At 32.5% G+C, this 25766-nt stretch overlaps 1 protein-coding gene across 1 annotated transcript in view; it reads right to left on the reverse strand.

The window, feature by feature from the left end:
• The window catches only part of LOC132745353 (kinesin-like protein KIF16B), a 42276-nt gene that overhangs the window by 14681 nt on the left and 1829 nt on the right, over window positions 1–25766 (reverse strand). Inside the window, exons 2-19 of the mRNA XM_060734253.1 lie at window positions 24687–24756; window positions 24151–24282; window positions 19165–19281; window positions 18533–18621; window positions 18002–18117; window positions 17395–17464; window positions 16790–16862; window positions 15017–15084; window positions 12826–12926; window positions 12260–12382; window positions 10193–10290; window positions 9711–9785; window positions 8666–8719; window positions 7876–7935; window positions 7042–7252; window positions 5627–5758; window positions 4877–4962; window positions 2264–2284 (exon numbers count right to left, since the gene is read on the reverse strand). Of these exons, the coding sequence (XP_060590236.1) occupies window positions 2264–2284; window positions 4877–4962; window positions 5627–5758; window positions 7042–7252; window positions 7876–7935; window positions 8666–8719; window positions 9711–9785; window positions 10193–10290; window positions 12260–12382; window positions 12826–12926; window positions 15017–15084; window positions 16790–16862; window positions 17395–17464; window positions 18002–18117; window positions 18533–18621; window positions 19165–19281; window positions 24151–24282; window positions 24687–24756 (1696 nt within the window). The remainder of the gene's footprint in view (window positions 1–2263; window positions 2285–4876; window positions 4963–5626; window positions 5759–7041; window positions 7253–7875; window positions 7936–8665; window positions 8720–9710; window positions 9786–10192; window positions 10291–12259; window positions 12383–12825; window positions 12927–15016; window positions 15085–16789; window positions 16863–17394; window positions 17465–18001; window positions 18118–18532; window positions 18622–19164; window positions 19282–24150; window positions 24283–24686; window positions 24757–25766) is intronic.

Genomic DNA, 25766 nt, shown 5'->3' on the forward strand with positions numbered 1-25766 from the left:
ACATGAGCAACATGGGTTCTGCACATCCCATTGTTGAAATGAACATTTGAGCCAAGTTTGAAGAAAATCTTTCAATTAGTGTAGGACTTACAGAGCGGACATGACATATTGTGTAATATTTGATTATTTGATATTTGACCTTCAATCGTGGCCTTGACCTTAAAATGACACATGGGCAACATGGGTTCTGCACATCCCCTTGTTGAGGTGAACATTTTAGCCAAGTTTGAAGAAAATCTTTCAATTATTGTAGGACCTACAGAGCGGACACGACATACTGTCTAATATATGATTGTGTTTGATATTTGACCTTCAATTGTGACCTTGACCTTGAGCTGACACATGGGCAACATGGGCTCTGCACATCCCCTTGCTGAGGTGAACATTTTAGCCAAGTTTGAAGAAAATCTTTCAATTATTGTAGGACCTACAGAGCGGACACGACATACTGTCTAATATATGATTGTGTTTGATATTTGACCTTCAATTGTGACCTTGACCTTGAGCTGACACATGGGCAACATGGGTTCTGCACATCCCCTTGCTGAGGTGAACATTTGAGCCAAGTTTGAAGAAAATCCTTCAAGTGGTATAGGAGTTATAGAGCGGACACGAAAATGGAGACGGACGGACCGACCGACCGACCGACTGACCGACCGACCGACCGACGCGACAAAGCGAATCCATTATAGCCCCCCCCACATTTTGTGGTGGGGGTATAAATATCCCTAAGAAAAATTTCCAAGCGAAAGCAATCATAATTCTTAAAGCAATTTACTGTAAAGCACTATATAACTTAAGTTAACAAGAGGCTAAAGTTGGCCTACATAGCTCACCTGAGTAAAAGGAAATGAGGACAAAAAAGTTTCAAACTCTAAGATAGTGCTTTACATAACAAATTTACTGCAAACCTATGTTCTAAGCATTTTAGCTTCAGATAAAAGATACTATCTCTAGTATATAAATCTTTATTACAAAAGTGATTAACAGACCATGGGTCATTTTTTAACCTAGGACCTTGATCTATATCTTGTGCACAGACCAAATAAACACTGTTTCATTTTAAACTTATAAACTATGTAGTTTTAGAGAAGTTTTCTTTTTAATTTGGGAAAAAGTGACCAATTAAGATCAATTTTGACACTTAGAGGCATGATGTACAAAACTTTGGAAGAAGACCACTAGACAATACCACATATGAATTTTTTTATTAGTTATTTTGTTATTTTCTTATAATATTAAAATAAAGAAATATATATAAAAACTGACCCGAGAGACATTATCTGAATTACTTTTTTGAGGCATTTTATATAAAGATACAGGCTGCTATAGGGTGCTAAATGTCTAAACTCTTGATCATTCCTATTTAGTTTGGCTGAAATCTACCTAAGTAGATGCATATATAAAGAAGCTGTGTGTGAGATAGAGCAAGCAATGCAGACATGAAGCAATCACAAAAACAGAACATTGAGATCTTCATGTTCATAATGCATGTGTCAAAACATTTATATAAAGCCAATTTAACTGAAACAATAAGTCCTAGAGGGTCCTGGACTGCTCACCTGAGACGCAAGGCAAAAATGTCATAGGTAATGTCATCTTAAGTCTTATGTTTTGAAATGTTTTATGCTTACTTTTACTCTAATTCTTTCAACTATATTGTTCATGGGATAAGAAAAATTTGAGCTTTTTGCAAAGGACAACCAAATGATCAGTGATAGGAAGTTTTAAATAAATCTGATCTTATGTCAAGAAATATTACTAATGCTGTGTAAATTTAGCCTTACAATTTTTGATAAGATATCTATGAAATACCAAACCTTGGGTAAAGGTAGGAAGCAATCACATGATATAAGTAACAGATAGAGACACACATTCACATTCGTTTTTAAACATATATGAATTATCTGAGTAATATACTAGAAAATCAAGGCAGGGCACTGTCTGCATAACCTTGACCATGTTAGTAAGAAAGAAATGTTGCTGTTTTAACTAAAACACTACTAGAACTGAAAGTTGCGATGCTTGCAAATAACATAGAGCCAGACAAGAATGCATTTCCATGCAGTCTAAACAGTCTCTGTTTTATTGTGTCGGCAGGCAATCTTGAATCCCCAGAACTGATAATGGGAAAGTTCCAAAAATAGAAGCTGGACAAGTCCATTTGATAAATTCAGCAGGTTATGGTTTACAGAAAAGTATAGAAATACAGACAGATAGATGGACAATGCACAACGGACAATCAATGATCAAAATATCTCACCTTGAGCACAAAAATGTGCTTCTGTAAGATAAAAACTTAGTAAATAATTAATATTATAGGAAATAAAAAACTTAAAATCACACCAAGATACTGTTAAAATAAACTTAAAACAGGTAGGAGGAACAAATCAAACAATCCTCTTTAACAAGTTTCTGTCTCACCTTCACTAAAATGCCCTGATGTAAATATATAAGATAATGAACATTTATTGTGACATTAGACAAAACATAATGACATTCTTGAAAGTATATAAGTCATACACAGTGATATGTTCACTGGCTGGAATAGTATATGAGCCGCGTCATGACAAAACCAACATAATGCGTTTGCGACCAGCATGGATCCAGACCAGCCCGCGCAGTCTGATCAGGATCCATGCTGTTCGCTATCAGTTTCTCTACTTGTTATAGGGTTTGTAAGCAAACTCTATGGATCCTGATTAGACTGCGCGGATGCGCAGGCTGGTCTGGATCCATGCTGGTCACAATAGATTATGTTGGTTTTGTCATGACGCGGCTCATATGTTTAGAATAACACTGTCCTTTGATTAAAGAATGATAATTCAAAGTTATCCTATGTTTAGAATAGACTATGAGAGTATGTACATGTATATTTCATACTGTACTCAAATTGTTTTGCTCTGACTACATAACACCTGGCATGAACAGAACATAGCAGGTGAAATTGTATGTGCTAACCTAATTACCTTTCAATAACATCTCGTAAAATGAGTACATACATGTACTTAAACATAGAAAAAAGAAGAAACAAAAAAGAATAAATTAAAACGAACTACACAATACTGGATTAAAATGGTGCACAAACTAGAAAAGAACAAATTGATTCAAGAAAAACCAAGTTCCTGTGGAGGAATATTTAAACAAATTCAAATTAAAACAAGAGGGCCATGATGGCCCTGAGTCGCTCACCAGAAACAACTGCTTTTCAGTGTTGGAATGTCAATATATTCTCATATTAAACTTGAGCATAGAATATGTTTAAACAATAATTTGAAGAAATGCCATGACCTGGGGAATTTAAGCTTTAGCTTAAACGGGGCTAATCAAGTTAATATGAGCAAACTTGATAAAAGACTACCTAAAAATGCTACAAAGTTTGGTGAACATCTATCATTTATTTCAGTAGGAAATGATGTTCGAAGGTTTTTTCTAATTTTAGCTTTAGTGGCCCCTAAAAGGGGCTAATCAAATTAGTATAAGCAAACTTGATAAAAGAGTACCCAAGAATGCTACAGACAAAGTTTGGTGATCATCCATCAATTGGTTCTGAAGTAGGAGATGTTTAAAGGTTTTTCTATTTTTAGCTTTAGCGGCCCCTAAAAGGGGCCAATCAGATTAATGTGAGCAAACTTGATAAAAGATTACCCAAGAATGCTACAGACAAAGTTTGGTGATCATCCATCAATAAGTTCTGTAGAAATAGAAATTTAAAGGTATTTCTATTTTTAGCTTTTGAGGCCCCTAAAAGGGGCCAATAAAAATAATATTAGCAAACTTGATAAAAGACTACCCAAGAATGCTAAATACAAAGTTTGGTGATCATCCATCAATTAGTTCTCTAGAAATAGACATTTAACGGTATTTCTATTTTTAGCTTTAGTGGCCCCTAAAAGGGGCCAATCAAATTAAAATGAGCAAACTTGATAAAACACTACCCGAGAATGCTGTCGACAAAATTTGGTGATCGTCCATCAATTAGTTCTGTAGGAGAAGATGTTTAAAGGTTTTTCTATTTTTAGCCCTAGAGACCCCTAAAAGGGGCCAATCAAAATAATATTAGCAAACTTGATAAAAGACTACCCAACAATGCTACAGACAAAGTTTGGTGATCATCCATCAATTAGTTCTCTAGAAATAGACATTTAACGGTATTTCTATTTTTAGCTCTGCTGACCCCTAAAAGGGGCCACTTGGAATGACATGAGCAAATTCAAGTGTGACTGTCACAAGGATGCTACAGACCAAATTTGAAGTAAATCTGCCCAACAGTTTCAGAGAAGAAGATGATTGTTGGCACATGACGACGGACGCCGGAGCATCCCCCTTTGATACTAATACCTCACCCTGAGCCTTCGGCTCTGGTGAGCTAATAATCAAAATTAGGATATTTTTATATAACAATGAAGAATATGAATTTGGAAACTCAATTTATTTACTGGAAAACATGTATAAAATTTCTAATCAGTAATTAAGACTTTAACATTACATAACACAATATTTGTGCAAAAACATTAGTAAGATAAGATCTTTAATACATTTCTAGAACCTAACAAAGTTCTTCTCTGATGTTATCAATGGTAGGATACTGGGTCATCGTGCACCTGCAAAATGCTCCCAATTGGTCTGTATTTTTCATCAAATCGAAGAAAAAATAATTTTTTATTCTAAGAAATTGTTAGCACATCAAAAATATTTTACCTTAAATTTAACTGGATACAAAAAAATCAGATTGGGAGCATTTTGCAGGTGCACGATGACAAAGTATACTACCATTTGTTATGTCACATCAAACGTGCAGGAAATATTCAGAAAGTTTACAAATATGCTAGTCTACAATACATGAATATATTGTATAAATAACATTTAAACAAACCTTTTTTAGTTCCTCTTTCATCTTGGCTGCCTCTACTGGGTTATTGTATCTGAACATATTTGTCTTTCCCAGAACAACCACCGCTCCTGAAAGTTTTAAAAAACACATTGCATTTATATTGTAGAACAATGGCATGTATGTTCTTCATTCTTAATATATTTAAACTTCTTTATAAATGACAAAGAAGAACTTTATAATGAATAAATGATGGTTGCAGAAAAATGTTAGATGCTTGTAGCCTGAAAAAAAGTCGCAATCAATGTGAAATAATTTGTCATAAAAGTAGCAAAATGTAAACAAAGTAGTATTTTGACTTCCATACCAAATACTAATTCACTATAAAAATACTTATTGCCAAAAAGCAACAAATGAAAAAGATTGTTCCGGTAATTGGCCAATGAGTAACATCAGGCTTGTTACGGTAAGGTGTTTCTTTTGTTAATTATCATCATTTATTTACTTTATCTCCTTTTTTCACTGTTGTCACATAATATGCTTCATTGTTTCAAAGTCTATGTTAATTGTGTTAACCAATCATTATCCAGTTTTAGTTTAGTTATGTTATTTAGTCATGTACATCTTGTACAATATTATTACTGTTGATTATATGCCTGAAAAGGCCAATAATTGGATAAAACATTTATTCTATTTTATTTCATTTTATTGTATTCTATTCAATGATGTAGACTAGTCTGAGCCTATACTGGTGACACAGGCCTACACTTATCTTTGTGGTAAATTGTAGCTCACCTTGAGTAAGTTTGATATGTTCTGATACAATATTGCCGTTCACACAGCACAATGCCTCGTCACCCGGGTATAATGTGACAGTGTTGTCCACGTTCTCTATCACACAATGTTCCTTCTCTACTTCCTCTCCTGCTATCACTGTAACATTATCATAACATTATCATAACATTATCATAACATTATCATAACATTGATCATCACATTGATCATTTAAACATGACTGATGTCAGTGACCTGGTTATAGTTAACTTCTACACAAAATATGTACCGAAATTATTAAGAAATTCAACTTCAAAGAATTGCTCATTTATGTCAAACCTACAAATTACTCTGCCAACTATATTTCAAGAATCAGTACTTAGAGGTAATCTGGATAGAGGATTCTAGAACATTTGTCCCCTCAGATATTAATCCCACACATTTCCTTTCTTATTTTGTTGTGGTGGACATATACCACTTTGAAGATGCAATTTATGTACAATCTATCAACACTGACACTATAAAAATCATATGGTGACTTTCCAACTATACTGGTGGAAGAAAACCTAAGGAGTCCTCCTGTGCTTTACATGTATTTCAATTTTATTATAGACCACCAAATGATCCTGTAATAGTTGATAATTTCCCACATAATGAAAAATTAACTCTGCCTACATTAGAACCTTAAGCTGTCAGGGGCAAGAGATTCAAAGTCAGTGACTGTAACCATTAGACCAATAAGGCCCCTTATGTATCAAATAATGTTACATAAAAAGGCCCCCATATGTACTAACTAGTGTTCAAGATACATTAAGGCACCTTTATGCATAAATAATTTCATAGATATATAAAGGCCACCTTATGTAAAAAATAATGTTAAAGTTATATAAAGGCCCCTCATTTCAAAAAAAAATAATTACGTATGTAAAGGGCCCTTATGTAAAAAAAAACATTTTGATAAAATAAAGTACACTGGACCTTTTTCTACTGGTGATAGCATCACTTCTTCCCCCTTTCCTTTTTTTACTTCCTGTATAAATATATACATTCATTTATATACATGTAGCATAATTCTTATCACAGTGTTTGATTGCTTCACCTTTGATACATGTATCTTAAATTTATCTTAGATTGGGGTCTAATTGAGTTTTAATGAAACTTTTAACGCTCTGAAAATATCTCTTCAAATTATATCTAAAGTACTGAAATCACTGAATCAGAAGGTCTAGAACAATATAACAACACTGAAGTGAAGTACAGAATATATATTTGAGCCGTGTCACGACAAAACCAACATAATGCGTTTGCGACCAGCATGGATCCAGACCAGCATGCGCATCCGCGCAGTCTGATCAGGATCCATGCTGTTCGCTATCAGTTTCTCTACTTGTAATAGGGTTGGTAAGCGAACAGCATGGATCCTGATCAGACTGCACAGATGCGCAGACTGGTCTGGATCCATGCTGGTTGCAAACCCATTATGTTGGTTTTGTCATGACGCGGCTCATATGAATTAATATAAACCTTTAGATGGAACAGCATAATGCCTGTACTGAGAATATCATCATCTATACCAATAAGATGAGGTAACGCTGAGTCCAGAACAACACCAGCACCCTCCTTCCTCAACGCTAGAGTACCCTGCTCCTGTAATATCATTGTTAATATCATAACATATTAAAGTTTCTTATTGCATATAAACGAAAGCTAAAATAGTCATATTATTATTTAAGGTACTTCCAATTAAACATCAAATTCTTTCTATGTACATTTTCTTCTTTTTCTTTCTAGATGCTTATAATTATACACCTACAGTATAGAGCCTGGTCAAACTGAGGAGATGTGAGGCAGGTATAGTTATATACAGGTAACAAAAGCTATTAACTTGCAATTTTAGCAAGTCAAGCATAAAGGTCATATGGATTCCTTTCAAATATATTTGGCCAAGGAAATTACTCTAAATTCTCTTTCATGCATTTTTCCAGATATTATCAGAAAGGGAGGTAGAAACAATGATCTTCAGTCAAATAAGAATTACGTTGCTATAATTTAAAGTTTTAAATTATGTGACTTTTATTATCGAATTTATAAGAATTATTTTTTCATTAACCATGTTTTGAAACTCGAAAATACCTGTAGCTTAATATTAATTAATTCTCAAGGAGATCTATCTGCTATATCAATTGATACAACACACAAATATTTTCAAAAATTCAAATGACCCAAAGTTAAATATTCTACGAGCAAAAAATCTAAAGAAGAAAATATACCTTTAGTATATTTGCAATATCTTTCCATTTCTCACTCCATTCTTCTGTCAGTACTTTCATCTACAAACATTCATTATATTTTTTAAACATTTCAAACAGATCACTTTAGACTTATGTCAAAATTTAACATTCCATGAAAAATTGCTACATTGTATACATGTCATTATTTAGAGTAAAGTACTTTTAAGTTTCATTCAGTTTAAAAAAAAAACAACATGATATTTATACAAATGAAATACTTTATCACATATTAATTCAGAGATAGTACTACCCAACATACATTCTTTTCACATCAAAGTTTGTGGAAATTTAACATTATTGTGTCACAGTATACAGTGAAGATGATTTCAAATTTTGTATGATTATCTAATAACTCTAATGAACTAAAGAACAAAATGTTGTTTAATTTGGTCTTAGCTTATACAGAATTTATTTTATTTCACTTGCGCAAGAAGCTTTTTGTTCTGAAACCAACAAGTACTGAGCAATAGGTGTAAAGTTTTTTTAACTAAAGGTATCAAGGGCTTGTCACTGATGGGGTTCGAACCCATGCAGATAGTGACCCTTACAAAACTAGTCTGATGCATTAACCACTGGGCCATGCTGTTACTTCTAATTTGGTCTTATTACAGAGATGGTCCTTATATCTCAGGTTTGACTGTTATTACAAAATTGCCAGGCACTTGATTATAATTAGATAAATGAGGAACATTTTAATTAATTTTTTGTCATACAGGTTTAATCAATTATTTGACAAATTACCATATTTACATGATCACTGTGTACTTACTCTAGCCTCACTTTCATGTAGCCTCTCTTTCACTTTAGGTGCTGATATACTATCCTGTAATATAATAACATAATATAGTAAAGAAGATTCATGTCATCAAGGTCAAATTGAAGGTCATGACCTCAAATCACACATATTCAATTGATAAACTAAACTTGTAAAGGGTACAATAAACAAGTCAATTACAGGTTAAGTATTGTGATCGTTAAATGATCTACTAATCACAACAATTTTACTATATAACTTAGTCTATGGTATATAAAAAGTGCTCTACCACACATCTTGTAAATAGCTAAGAATAGAATTAAAATATAGAATATACAACTGAGCAATTAGCTTGCAGGGATTTATGACCTAATTGTTATGCCAGTCACAAATTATGACTCTAGTTACCTCCCTTGACTTAATATATACTTGTCTACATTACAGCAAATTTATTTTGTAAAAGCAAGCTGGTAATAAGATAATCATAATCATAATCTGACTTTGTGCATCACTAAACATAAGTTCATGGAATCCACAGTCACTACAAAAATCATCCGGCAAAGTCAGAAATTTGTGTTTATTTGTAGGTGTGTTTTTAGTTTTAATGCAGATTTTAACACAATTTTTTTTGGGTCATAAAATGCTGGTGACAAGGTGCTGTGACAAATTTCTTTACGAAAACTTGAAACAAATGACATAATATTCTTAAAAGAACAAGACCTATAACATTAAATATTAATAATGTATATGACTTTACCCTGGTCAATCGTATGCAATAATCCATTTAACCAATAAAGTGTCACCCTGTCCAGGCATTTGGTCTAGTGCACTAGAAGTACACATGGTGTGCACTTCTAGTTCAGGTCTTGTGCACACCATGTGTACAAGTGTGGGAACTTTAGTTTGAACTCAACGGTATATATCTTTTCAGTTTTATAGTGTCACTTAAAAAATAAAAACTCTACAAAATCACATGACTCATTCACATGGTGGATTTTGATCTAGGCAATATCTGTCAGGTGTTAATCATGTAAACATATCATATGTTTCTGGTACTTACAATATCGCCACCAACCATAGCTTTCAAACGTTCTATTTCCTCTCTCAGTTCTCGTATAATCTTCACATTCTTATCCTATAACACAAGGTAAGTAGTTATACAGATTTATTTACATAAATAAACAACATTACTAGCTGTACAACTAGAACGTTTATGCCATTTTAATGAAAATATTAACTTGCCAACAAGGAACTTACACATTAAAGAAAATGAAAATCCTAAACAGATCTTAATTAACAAAAATATATTTTTCATTTTCAATGTTTATAAAATCAATGCCTTTCTACCAAATAAAATTAAAACTGTGTTACACCTTATCACCTTCTTGTAAAAAAATTGTGGTGATGGTGGTGGTAGTTTTCACTCCGGATTACGGCAGTAAGCCACGTTGTAAAAAAATGGCTATCAACAATAGTATTTAAAGTTCTTATATGATGACTATTCAACACAACAACACAAGACATGTATATAAACAAGGATACCTCATTTACAGTGGGTCTGTTGATAATGTTCTTGGCTCTATTAGCATATCTGAGGGCACTCAATGTCTCTGCATAGTTCACATCGGCAGGTGATATAGCTACAATATAATATAGATAACATTTCTTTATTACAACTAAAATTTGACATTTTTCATACAGTTCTTTTTTATTCATTGGTTGGTTCTTTACAATGATGAAGACATCATGAGAAAAAACAAGAGGGCCATGATGGCCCTGAGGTCGCTCACCTGTATATAGCCCCCCCCCAACCCCCATACCCCTACCCCCCAACGTTGCAGGGCCAATTTAACCCAAGGGCTTTTATTTGCACAAACTTGGTAGACACCCATAAGAAGATGTTTTATGCTAAACATCTAAGCTCTAGCTCATTGGGCTTTTTAAAAGAAGATTTTTTAAAAGTTTTTACTATACACATATAGTTAAAAACAATGACACCCCTGGGGCCGGGCCAGTTTTGACCCCAGGGCTTTTATTTGAACAAACTTTGTAGATACTTACTAGAAGATGTTTCATTCTTAATATTTAAACTCTAGCTATTTGGGTTTTTTTCAAAGAAGATTTAAGTTTTTGCTATACACATATAAAGAAAATCAATGACCCCCGGGGCAGGGCCAATTTTGACCCCAGGTCTTTTATTTGAACAAACTTTGTAGACACTCACTAAAAGATGTTTCATGCTTAATATCTTAACTCTAGCTATTTGGGTTTTTTCAAAGAAGATTTTTTAAGTTTTTGCTATACACATATAAGGAAAATCAATGACCCCCGGGGCGGTGCCAATTTTGACCCCAGGGCTTTTATTTGAACAAACTTGGTAGACAACTATTAGAACATGTTTGATGCTAAATATCTTAGCCATAGCTCTTTGAGTTCTTTAAAAGAAGATTTTTTAAGTTTTAACTATATGCATATAGGGAAAAACAATGACCCCCGTGGCGGGGCCAATTTTGACCCCAGGGCTTTTATTTGAACAAACTTTGTAGACACTTATTAGAACATGTTTCATGCTAAATATCTTAGCTCTAACTCTTTTGGTTCTTTAAAAGAAGATTTTTTAATTTTTTACTATATGCATATAGGGAAAATCAATGACCCCCTAGGGCGGGGCCAATTTTGACCCCAGGGCTTTTATTTGAACAAACTTGGTAGACACCTATTAGAACATGTTTGATGCTCAATATCTTAGCCATAGCTCTTTGAGTTCTTTAAAAGAAGATTTTTTAAGTTTTTACTATATGCATATAGGGAAAATCAATGACCCCCCGGGGCGTGGGCCAATTTTGACCCCAGGGCTTTTATTTGAACAAACTTGGTAGACACCCATTAGAACATGTTTCATGCTAAATATCTTAGCTCTAGCTCTTTGGGTTCTTTAAAAAAAATTTTTTATGTTTTTACTATATGCATATAGGGAAAATCAATGACCCCCCGGGGCGAGGCCAATTTTGACCCCAGGGCTTTTATTTGTACAAACTTCCTAGACACTCACTAGAAAATGTTTCATGCCAAATATCTAAGCTCTAGCTCTTATGGTTTTTTAAAAGAAGATATTTAAAGTTTTTTCTTTCGGTTGCCATGGCAACCAGAGTTCTGCATGGAATTAAATTCTTTGAACAATTTTTAAAGGTGACCACCAAAGGAACATTCCTGTGAAGTTTGGATGAAATTGGCTTAGTGGTTAATGAGGAGATGTCATTTAAAGTAAAAGTTTACGGACGGACGACGGACGGACGCCGGACGAAAAGCGATCACAAAAGCTCACCCTGTCACTTTGTGACAGGTGAGCTAAAAATTCAAACTTTGAAAGCAGACCACATAACCAAATTAACCCTGTAAAGGTCATATGATAACTTCTACAGGTAATGAAAGATCTTAGCTGCAGATCCTTGTGTTATTTCAAATACAGGCGGACAGAAGAGTAAAACCAATGATCTCCAGTAGGCAAACTTGAGTAAGACTATTTTTCATTAAGATCTCTTGATTAATGTTCAACCATACATAAGTTGTTTTTTTTAATAAGATTGCCATTAAAGCAAATTGACTTACTTGTAACCATGATAGTTCTAGAGTTTCCACCTAGACTGTCCTTCAACAACCATGTGAGTACAGAATCTCTGTATGGAATGAAATGCCCCTTTCCAGCCCTCAACCCTTTCTCTGATACCTCGGCTACAGAAAAATCAAAACTTCAATGTTTTACCACAAAGAATACTTTTTTTTAAGATTAAAACTTAAAGCAGCTTCCAGATTCATGCTTATTTTACATGAAAATTTTGAAAATGTATTAAGAAATAAAATACTGTCAACTGAACAAAGAAAGAAATTTACACATTGAAAACGGCACATTTAATCCAAGTCAATGTCAGAATATGCAAAAATAACCCTTACTGCATGACTATTTCAAAATCAGTCACTTACTGACACTGCATATAACATGTCAATCATTACTTGAATTGCAAATATTTCTACTTTTTTAAAAATCTTTGTTTTTCTCACAGTTGATTTTCCTGATTTTTGGCTTGCCAGAAGGCATGCAGTTATAAGTAAATGAAGGAACATATATACATGTATATCTTTTATAACATAGGAAACAATACATGTTAACATCTCACCTAATTGTTTGATAACAGTTCCAAGAGAGACAAGAGATTTATTGATACTTCCTCCTTCACGTAACCTTTGACCTGTTGCTCCTGTAGCAGTAGCCCTCTCACTATATACATGTAATTATAACAAATAATTATATAGTTATACATCTACATAAAACTATACAAAGTAAAAGTATCAAATCTTGATTTTATTTTAACTTTTGTTTAAATATTAATTTTAAATTGTTTATAAATAATACCAATGAACATATGAGTAAAAGTTAAAAAAAAGTTTTAAGTAGATCTATTAAGTATATTTAAGTATTTGTAACAAGAAGTGAAGGGGTATTGATGGGAGCGTATGCATGTAGACAAATGTTACAAAATCTTTGTGAATATCTATTATCTAAATTAATTCTACTAAAAAGATAAAAAATATATTTCAATATGACTCTTTTTTCATTTCCTCTCTGAGAGCCAAGAACTACTTTTCCAAAATTCTGTTATAAAGCACACAGATTTCAAATACTCTATTTCTACAAGTTTCTACCAGTTGCTCTAGAACACATTTGACAAGAAACATGGCAATGCCATGAAACCAGGTTTTCAATTATCACCATTGTAGATAAATATGTTGTATTTGAAATACAAATACAAGCAACAAACAATGTAACTATGTGCAATGTAATACATGAATAATGTAGGAGGAATTGCCACAGAGGAAGTGTTCACTATAATTATATTCTGTATAAGGAAAAAAAAACAAAGGGCCATAATTAAATAAAAAATTATTCAATAACAAAACCCCGACAATATGCACCAGGGCACTGGATGACAAAGCTACTGTGAAAGTTTGAAAAAAATCCGTTGAGAAATGTAGGAGTTCAGCACTGAAATTTTTTTTCACTATATATTCTGTATAAGGAAAAATAACAAAGGCCATAATTAGGTCAAATATTATCCAATCACAAAACCCCCATAATGTGCGCCAGGGCACTTGATGACGAAGCCTCTGTGAAAGTTTGGTCAAAATCTGTTGAGAAATGAAGAAGAAGTTGCGCATGGTAAAAAATTGTTCACTATATAATCTGTATAAGGAAAAAAAACAAAGGGCCATAATTAGGTCAAATATTATACCAATGACAAAACCCTGACAATATGCCCTACGGCACTTGATGACAAAGCCTCTGTGAAAGTTTGGTCAAATTCCGTTGAGAAATGTAGGAGGAGTTGCGCACAGAAAATTGTTCACTATATATCCTATATTGGAAAAAAAACAAAGGGCCATAATTAGTTCAAATATTATTCAATCACAAAACCCCGACATTATGCACCAGGCCACTAGATGACAAAGCCTCTGTGAAAGTTTGGTCAAAATCCATTGATAAATGTAGGAACAGTTGGGCACAGAAGAAATTATTCACTATATATTCTATATAAGGAAAAAAAAAACAAAGGGCCATAATTAGGTCAAATATTATCCAATCACAAAACCCCGACAATATGCGCCAGGTCACTTGATGACAAAGCTTCTGTGAAAGTTTGGTCCAAAATCCGTTGAAAAATGTAGGAGGAGTTGCGCACAGAAGAAATTGTTACGCCCGCCCGCCCGTCCGCCCGCCCACCCGCCCGCCGACATACCTCAATCTAATAACCAGTTTTTTCCTTCGGAAAACCTGGTTAACAAGTAAATCATTCAGAGTTCAGAGCTTGGGCTGTGTCACAACCTTACATTAATCACTCTTAACATTAATATGTAAAGATTTGCATATGTTAACAGTATGGGAGTAGGCCAATATGAACATTTGTCTAATCTGATTTGAGTTTCAAGTGTTGTCTGTCTGATTTTAACAGTCTGATATTGAAACCAACTATTTTCAAACTGAAAGTGTGGCTAATTTGAAATCCTCTTCATAAACAACATATATAATTCCAATCTGAAAACATTGCTTATTTGAAATCCTTTAAATTAACATTATAAAATTCCAAATTCAAAGCAAGACAAGACTTCAAATAAATAAAGCATTGAGAGAGAGAGAGAGAGAGAGAGTAGCTTCACATAAACTTATTTATAAAAGCTTTATAGTGTTGTATCAAAAAAACATTGTTTCTAAAAGCTAAGACTGTAAAGCAAATAGATAGAATTATTGTAAAGTAAATAGTTAAGAGCAAGCAAACACTACATAAGGCAGCAAGGAATAAAGAAGAGATGTACCTTCCAGCCAGATCCACTAGATGAACTTTACTCATCTTTTCACTAGGTATACCATCTTTTATAGTTGCCTGTATAATATATATACACAATATGATGGAGTGTGGTAACTGATATATATGTACACAATATAATGGAGTGTGGCAACTGATATATATGTACACAATATGATGGAGTGTGGCAACTGATATATATGCACACAATATGATGGAGTGTGGCAACTGATATATATGCACACAATATGATGGAGTGTGGCAACTGATATATATACACACAATATGATGGAGTGTGGCAACTGACATATATGCACACAATATAATGGAGTGTGGCAACTGATATATATGTACACAATATGATGGAGTGTGGCAACTGATATACACACAATATGGTGGAGTGTGGTAACTGATATACACACAATATGATGGAGTGTGGCAACTGATAAATACACAATATGATGGAGTGTTGCATATGATATATATGATGAAGTGTGAAAAATGATATACAAACACACAATATATAATGATGTGTGGCAACTGATATATAGGTTATATATATATAGATTAGATAGGGAGAGGAGAGTTTTTAGGTTAAATTTCTCGGAAGACCTTCAATGCCATTCTATACATTAATACATTAATCAGATCACTGACAGGTCAGCAATCTTTAACAACCTAGTTAAAAAGGTTCCTCATATAAAATTATGCTAAATCTTCAAAGTATTCAAACCAAACAGTATGTGATAGAGCAATTGATTGTAGATCTTCAATGACTCATTGAAGTCACAGAGGTTTCACTACACTAGTTGGATTTTATACATGTAATAGGACACATGTATTTTTAAAATATATCCACATTATTGTTATTATATCCATTTTGATCACTTGTAAAAAGCACAGCAGTCTATATTTCCAACAAATACCAAATTGATGTTTTTCTTTCAGTTTACACCTTGTTATTAGCATACTGATCCTTATGAACTTCTGACATATTACCTTCACTTTGACTTTTTTCAAAAATGATTTTTTTCCTTGCTTTATATGTTTTTTTTTTGTTGTTTTTTGGTTTTTTTTAATGAAAGACTCATAACAAACATATTTTTAAATTTGAAAAGTCAAATTATTTGGTCCCTTAATAGTTTTTTTTAATTTTTTAATCCTTATTCAATTTTTTATAATGACCCAGTTTATCATTTCAAATAGAATTGTATGTTTATCATTTTAAATAAAATTGTATGTTTATCATTTTTAATAAAGTTGCATGTTAATCTTTTTTCAAATCATGCTTATGTTTATCTATTGCACATCTGACTATATTTTCAATTCTCATAAACCAATATGTTTCATAAGTAACTCATAATTTCATGTAAAGACTTTTAAAAAAATGCCTCAGAAGTATTAATGGTGAGTTATTGATGAATAAATTGACAGATGTATAAAGATACAAGTGAAACAGTTCTATAAGATTACAAAGAAGTGTTGTTGTTGATTGAAAAAATTAGTAACAATTGGATAAATTTCATCATATTACCATTAGGTAATTAATCAGGTAATTACCAGTCCAGTATTGCCTGTATTCAGTGCCACCATTAGGTTACTGCTTCTGATTTAGAAATGTGTACTGAATGAATTAATCAGGATAAATGTGTTGTTTCAATGAACTATATAACTAGCTTACTACATACTACTAATATATAACTGTAAGTAAAATGGGCGGGAACCACTAGCAGACGGCAATAAATAATTTCGATATAAGGTATAGATATATAATATAACATACCTGAGTAAAGACAATAGTAAATATAGCATGTGACCTACTGCTAACATCGTTCATGTTGGTTGATGCAGTTGTTCTGTAATATATATATAACAATCATATATCAATATCAGGCAGTTTGACAGAATTAAACCTAAAATACAAAACTATTATTTCAGTACTTTTGAAGCATTTTTTCTTTAGTTTTCATTTTAACTTTCACTGTGGAACCATCTAAAGAAAGTCAAGAGCTTGGGCACACAACACACAATGTTGTTATCTGAAACACTTTTAAAATACTTATAGAGGAAGTCCTGTAATAAAATTGAAAATGTTGCAGCATCAATTTATCAGTATTTTCATGGACTAAAGTAGCTAATGAAGGCCACTGTCATATCACTTCGAATATAGCAGAAATCAACGCTGGAAATAATATGTTATAATTATGATTGTAGCAACGTCATAAGTGTACAAGACCATTTCAAGGGGGACAATATATTAATGAAGAATATAATGAATTTTTTAAAAATTAAAATGTCTTCAAGTTTAAGCCAATAGTAATATTTTCAGAATGTCCCTTTTATAGAGACAGTATAGTAGAGCATTACAATCATTAAAAAGAATTCTACCTGACAGAATTTCCTTTTTGCATTAACGCTTGTATTTCTCCAAAACTGTGAACAATATACTTGGATAAACCTGAAATATACATTAAATAACTGATATCACATATTTGGTTTGTGTTGAATTTAGTTAAGTCAGATTGTGGAAAAAGCTTATAGACACACTTTCCAAACTGATCCTGGAACCAACCAGTACAGAGCAAGTAAATTGGAACCAACCAGTACAGAGCAAGTAAATTGGAACCAACCAGTACAGAGCAAGTAAATTGGAACCAACCAGTACAGAGCAAGTAAATTGGAACCAACCAGTACAGAGCAAGTAAATTGGAACCAACCAGTACAGAGCAAGTAAATTATCTTGCAATATGAAACAATGACAGGTCCCTAACAGTGTTTGAACCCAAGCAAATAGCCATATCAGCCTCGCCTGATAAAATTGATATCAAAAGACAGTAGCATGTTATTCTCTATATGTCTACATGTAGGTATTATTATATACAATAGATGATATAGCTTTAGAAAAGTTCATATTTTAAGATGCTTTTGGGTGTTTTTTTTTAACTTATTCTTTTTTCTAGGCGAAATATTTTACTATAATAAAGTTTAAACAAACCTTGGACATAGGGACCATCTTTTGGATGCTCTCTAACCCTGAGATTATGGACAACATTGTGGGTGTTTGTAACTTTGAGCAAATCTCGAACTTTCTCGTTGTATATTTCTAAATAACTGAAAAATAGTAATAAATACAGTCGTATACTTCTTATTTACAGAAAAGGGTATCTTAGATATATCATGTCTTTGACAATTAAGTTCAATTGGAATATTCATCTAGACATACATGTACTATGCGCTATTGTTTTCTAAATTGCAATACAAACAATATTAATACAACTAGTAACTGTTGTCATATTTGTAACCACTTTCCTTTAACACCACCAATAACATGTTTGATAACCTCCAGCAACAAGATAACTTAAGAGTCCAAGTAGGATACGAAACTACATGTAATGTCTTATGATCGAAAGTCAAAAATGTAACAAATGTTCTATATCCAATCAAGGTACAAAAATCATACTTAAAACCAATTAAATGTTATACAAGATAACAATACAGATGTTCATCATCTGATATAAGTATATACCTGACTTCAGTCCTGTAGCTTGTTGTCTCATGATCAGTCATTCTGTTAAACAATTCTTGACAAATACGAGGTATCAATCCAACATCATCCTGTAATACATGTACATCATACTCTTTACCAACAGCAATATCATCATTTTATTATTATTAGCATGTTCATCACAATAATAACAATCATCATCAATATTAACATACTCATCAACAATATACTTATTGGCATTTTCATCATCAATATCATTACTTATTTCATCATGTTTTTTATCATCAACTCTATCATCATCACTATCACCATCACCATCACCACCATCATTATCAAAAGATGATCAAATCAATCAAAAGCATCATTATCATCATCTTGGTGATCATAATTACCACACATACATGTACATGTATCATCATCAAAACTATTATCCAAAACATTATCATCAGGAATGTTATGATTAACAAAAATTCTAGTCATCTCAGAAATCAACTAAATGATTTATTTTCATGAATTTTTTTATATATTACTAATCTCGGTTTTGATTATGTAGATAAAATAGGAATTAAATTTGGTGAAAAACATACAAACATTTAAGTACTAATGTAAGTTACATTCTACTATACAATCAAATATCTGTATTGAGTACTTACTGGGGGTCCCATCATTGTATATGTTTTCCCTGAGCCAGTCTGTCCATATGCAAACACACAGGCATTGTAACCTTCAAATGCTGAATCAACCACATCAACACCTAAACACTTGTACACCTGAAGAAATAAACATACATAACACATGTACACCTGAAGAAATATACATACTTAACACATGTACACCTGAAAAAATAAACATACATAACACATGTACACCTGAAGACAATAAAAATACTTAACACATGTACACCTGAAGACAATAAAAATACTTAACACATGTACACCTGAAGACAATAAAAATACTTAACACATGTACACCTGAAGACAATAAAAATACATAACACATGTACACCTGAAGACAATAAAAATACTTAACACATGTACACCTGAAGACAATAAAAATACTTAACACATGTACACCTGAAGACAATAAAAAAACATAACACATGTACACCTGAAGACAATAAAAATACATAACACATGTACACCTGAAGACAATAAAAATACATAACACATGTACACCTGAAGACAATAAAAATACATAACACATGTACACCTGAAGAAATATACATACATAACACATGTACACCTGAAGAAATATACATACATAACACATGTACACCTGAAGAAATATACATACTTAACACATGTACACCTGAAGAAATAAACATACATAACACATGTACACCTGAAGACAATAAAATACATAACACATGTACACCTGAAGAAATATACATACTTAACACATGTACACTTGAACACCTGAAATTTTTTTTTGAAGTGTCACAGAACTGACCAATATCCCCACCATCCCTAACACAGGATTTTAGCCATTATCCTCACCATCCTTAAGACACAGGATTTTAGCCAATATCCCGACCATCCTTCAGACACAGGATGTTATGTAGGTCCATTTATCATAATTTTTTAAGGTGAGCATTTGAGCTAAGTTTGCAAAAAATTAGAGAGTAAATAGAATTTATAGTGTGAACATGAGTCACAAAAATATCTGATATTTGACCTTCAGGGGTGACCTTGACCTTCAGCTGGCACAGCAGTGACATGGGTTCTTAAGAGCACCTTGTTGGAATGAACATTTGAGCAAAGTTATAGAAAATATATCATGGTGTATCGGTTTTATAGAGCAGACAGGAAATTGTCAGATTTGACCTTCATGGGTTTACATGAGTCATGGTGATGACCTTGAGGCAGCACAGTCATGGCATGAGTTCTGCACATCATTTTGATCCTGTGAACATTTGAGCCAAAACTTTAGAAAATCATTCAAGGGGTAAGGATTTATTGAGTTGGCATTAAATTTGTAAATTTATGACCTTTGAATCAAATTTAACACGAATCTCTTACACCTAATAAAACAAGCATTTAATGTAGTCTACATAAAACTTGAACAAATCATTCATAAAACTTGTGCCCCTGAACAAATCAAACATAAAACTTGTTCACTTGAAAAAAATTAACAAACATAACATGTGTACACCTGAACAAAATAACCAAACACTGAATAAACCATATTATGATCTTATTATAACGTTACAGTATTATTTGTACTTGAAGCCAGTGACATGAAAAAGTGAGATTTTTTTCAGTTCAGAGAAAACCCAATTCTTTAAATGTACCATACCAGGTGTGGCTTTAAAAATTCTTGGTTTAAATCAAAAAGCTGTAGTGTAAGCTGTTAACAGAGTGTAATAATGAAGCAACAGGGACGCTAATGAATCATTTTAACATTTATTCTCTCAGAAATTTATTGAAAATAAAGATACAATTTAATTAAGAGCTATTTAAAAGAGGAGTGTCAAGGGATAAAATGAGCATTATTGAAGATATTTAAGACACATAGCATGTGGTATTTGACAAAATAACTATGAATATAAACCCTCTAGGATGTTCAAGTCTCCACATAGTGTTGTCTCACCCTCACAATGAAATATATGACATTCCAAGGTAATTATATATGAGCCGTGTCATGACAAAACCAACATAGTGCGTTTGCGACCAGCATGGATCCAGACCAGACTGCGCATCCGCACAGTCTGATCTGGATCCATGCTGTTCGCTATCAGTTTCTTTACTTGTTATAGGGTCTGTAAGCGAACAGCATGGATCCTGATCAGACTGCGCGGATGCGCAGGCTGGTCTGGATCCATGCTGGTCGCAAACGCATTATGTTGGTTTCGTCGTGACGCGCCTCATATTATGTGATACTAATGAGGGAGATGTTCAGGTGAGGCTGTTTAAATACTAGTCACTGTTGCTAACTCATAATTATATATGGTTATATGCTGGAAATATCTCTACATCAATTATATCCCCATATCTCCATTATACAGCAATATCGCATGCTGAAAATATATCCTTCACAATCTGTTAACATATTTTCTTCCATTTATAATCCATTAACTAGAAAACCTGCACATAACAAGATACAAAATAGTAGTTAATGTGACTACAATAAAAAAAATGGTCTCAAAAAACCATTGTCACTTTTGTTACCAAAAAATTCCAGCTGAGTATATGGCAATTTGTCAAGTGATACAAGGGTTAATGTGATACACTTATAATAACACACAAAAAGCAACAAAAGAAAAAAAATGCTCATAAAATTAATGTGTAATATACATAAATTAGTCATCCCCATTACTATCACAAGAGGATTGTTTACCTTAGAAAACTTGGAAATATATTCTCTTGTTACTCACTGTAAGTGAATATATTCAGCAATTTAGTTCAAATGTGGCAGCACAGCCGATTTTCAGACTAGTAATCTAGCCGCATGCCTTCAGCAAGAAACTTTATACTTATTGCTCAGTACTGGTTGGTTCCAGGAACTGATTAGAAATTGTGTCTATAAACTTATAGCTTCGTACACAATCAAACTAAAATAAATTCTGTATAAACCAATTAAGTTAAAACCTTTAAAACCAGTAAGTATCTTAAATGGACTGGTCAATTTTTCAATCTGGATAGAACAATTTATCATAATTAGGGGAAAAATATCAAAATAGGTACTGACTGAATAGCAACCATTTCAAACAATGATCATATGTTACAGATGTGCTGGCTGATGGTCACGTGCTTAAAATTAATTGACAACAGCAGTTTAAGGGTTAATCTTATTTCTGCATTCATCATGCACGTGTTAAGGGCATTTAATGAGCAAAAAATAGTTGTGCAGAAATATATTACTGTTAAACAAAACAAGACACATAAACTAGTGTATAAAAACATATTATCACTATAAAATAAATACTATAATTACAGTAGAAAACCAAAATGATTACAGGAGCAAAAATAAGAGATATACATTTTTACTTGCACACTGGTAAACAAATAAATAAATTACTTCATACAACAAAATACAAGTAAAATAGAAGTTAAATGAATCCACAAACAAACAAGAGTTGCAAGTAAGACAGCATACTTGACTTATCCTTGCTTCAATGGTAAACAAGAGGGTCATAATGGCCACACATTGCTCACCTTTGATCCATTGCTAAGAAGTCATTATTTTAATGCAGGAGTAAGTCACAGAGTGAAACCAGGCCAAATTTTGATTTTACATGCTAAAATAAACAAGAGATCCAATTTTGAACTTTGAAGGCTGAAACGTGGTTCTTTGATTATCACAAAGGTGAACCCAAAGGCAAAGTCAAATTTGAACCTGGGGGCATGATTTACATAAATGTAGCTCTTGCAGTGGTCCATTTGACATGACTATGTGCCAAATATATAAGCTTTGTGCAAAGATGGTGTTTTTTTCTATGAAGTGTATGTAGCTGACAGATCCTTACATAGACCTTTTATTTGAATAACAAAGGATTTACAAAACCACAAACACTGACATGTGCTCTTTTGTTAACAACTGAGTTGTGGTGAAATTCTTAGAACTTGTAATGCACTAATCTGATAATTGGAATTAGACAGGTTATGGCCATATAGGACCTATCCATTATTTCTATGTTAGGGCCATTTTTACAAAAGGACACCATCTAAACAATAGGACCATGATGGCTGTTACACGAATAAAAAGGTTCTAAATCACAAGGGATAGATAATATTGACAACTATAAATGAAGAGCAAGCATCAGGCCAAACTCGAAGTAAACTGATATTAAGTTTAATTGGCATGCTAAATTGTTTATACATTGTATACTTAACATATAATATTGTATAGTCTGAATTTCATGGTTGTTTAATCAAAGACATGAATAAACGTCTCAAGGTACAAATCTAGGTCAACTGATATTAAACTTCATGGGTGGCTCTGAAACTGTCCAAAATTGCTCAAAAGTTCATAGCTGTAGCTCTAAACATAAAATAATTAGGTCACTATGTTAAAAGCTAGGGCAATTAATATTAAAATTGATTGATATGTTAAATTGTGTGAAAATAATATAAACAGTAGTCTATATTTTAAGGTTGTAGTTAAAAAAAAACTCCAAAAAGTACCTGTAGGTTACAAATTTAATATCTAGGTCAATTGAAAACAAAGTTGAACTTTACAGAGTTATTCCCCTTCATTTTTTTTTATTTCATATTTTCAGATACATGTAGTCAGAATGGTTTCTATGAGGATTTGTAATATTGCCTTCATAATGTCTGTAAAGTATCACATGTATCTGCAAAAAGCAAATGTCTCTTCTGCTTAGGCAAGTAAAATTTAAAAAGGTTTTTTTTTTTTAAAGGGGGAATATATATATTACTTGGGGGAGGGGAATGGGAGGGCCCTGAAACCGGCTAGATGTCTAAAACTTTGGATGAAAAACAAGGAATTTTTTAAGTTCACACCAATTCAGACAAATTTCATGTCCTTGACAGTAACCTTCAATTATGATACACAATAATAACTAAATTTCAACAAACAAATAACTGTACAAAACAAAACAACAAAATAAACCAGTCAATAAAGGGGCACATTGACAAGTTAATACAACATAATAAGTGCAACAAAATCAGCATTCTTACTTTTTCTTGATCACAGTAAGTTTCTGGATCATCCCTATCAACAGTCCAAAATGAGAAATCAAACGTAAAATCTTTAACTCTCATTGCCTCTCTTGTTGTCTCGGAAACACCATCTAACTTTTCCTCTGCCATCTAAACATATAACAAAACATCTAATTAGTTCTTTCTTCATTTATAAAATATAAACTTTAAGAAAAAACAAATAACAAAAAAAACAACAACAAAAACAAACAAAAACCTAACCTTTAATTTTCTAGAACAGCTGTTGAAGAGATTTCTTAAGAATGGTGCTGTATCTTCAAACCTGATCACAGCAAGATAAATATTTTTTACTTTGATAAATTTACATTTACTCTATAAACTGTGAAGCATTTTCAAATCAAAACTCTTAACTCTACCTAGGCAATTATTCTGCAGCCATGTCTCCTAACTCTATAATCATATAATATTGAATGATAAAAACTATAATCAAAGCATAATATATCTAATACACATATATTTAGCATGTTGTAATTACAAATTAGAATAACATATACCTTAGTGTTGGTAATTGTTGTTTTCTTTCCATCCATCTGTATGATGAACTTACTCTCCATGTCAATCTCCCTGAAACATCAAAAACAGAGAATAAAACTAATGCACTAGTCAACTATAACCTTCTAGTCAACTACATGTATAACCTTCACCCAGTCCCACTCTCACCCCATGAATTTTAAAGCCTGTAAATTGCAACATTCATTATTGCATCATACTTCTAGACAAATAAGTTTAAATTATTTTCAACAGTTTAACGAACTCACATGTCAACATTCTGCAACCAAGGGTTTTTGAAATATTTCTTAAGCTCATTTGCCCAGGTTGCCAAATAGTCATTGGTCCAGAGTCCAGACAGTGTTAAATCTTAATGTGAAATTCCAAATTATTTAATTAATCTTTGTTGTAGTTGCTCATGTTCAATAAATAAGTTTATAAAAAAAATTTTTTGCATTAAACTGAATTTACTCAAAAGTTAAACATGGCGGCTTCTCCCACAATTCAATACCATGTGACCTCAAGCAAGCTAATTCCAATTGGCAGGAACAAAACGAAAGAGCCAATCAACAATAAGGAAAGTCCATGGAAAATATCTTGTAACAGTACACCTTTACAAACTTTAAACACCCACCACATCAGATTCAATAAATGTTTAAAGACCCATCATGTTTAGAAAATGATAAATAAAGTTAAGAATGTAATAACTCATTAAAATTCACATCTGCTACACATATATTACTGAACCAATTTTTTCCATGTGAATATAAACTTATAAAGTGTCCCTTTTCAAAACCTTCACCCTGATATAGACCATTTGAGGTACAAATTACAATGTTTTCAAAAGGATTTTTCATAGGAATCTTCCTGTTACCAGGGAAAATATATCAGCTAGTTTTCTACAAATAAACATTGATGGTTGACCACTCAAATCATAAGCTTTATTGTAATTGACTCTTCACATATTGCTACATGACTTTTCATTTATTGCTATTAATTATTACAGCTTTTTATTATCACTTTTTTTGCTAGCGTAAAATTTGAACCAAAATCTAATTAATGTTTTCTGCTTTTTCTTAAGTGAA

Source organism: Ruditapes philippinarum, unplaced genomic scaffold (genome assembly GCF_026571515.1).
Source record: "Ruditapes philippinarum isolate M1 unplaced genomic scaffold, ASM2657151v2 ctg996_1_1_1_1, whole genome shotgun sequence".
NCBI lineage: Eukaryota > Metazoa > Mollusca > Bivalvia > Venerida > Veneridae > Ruditapes > Ruditapes philippinarum.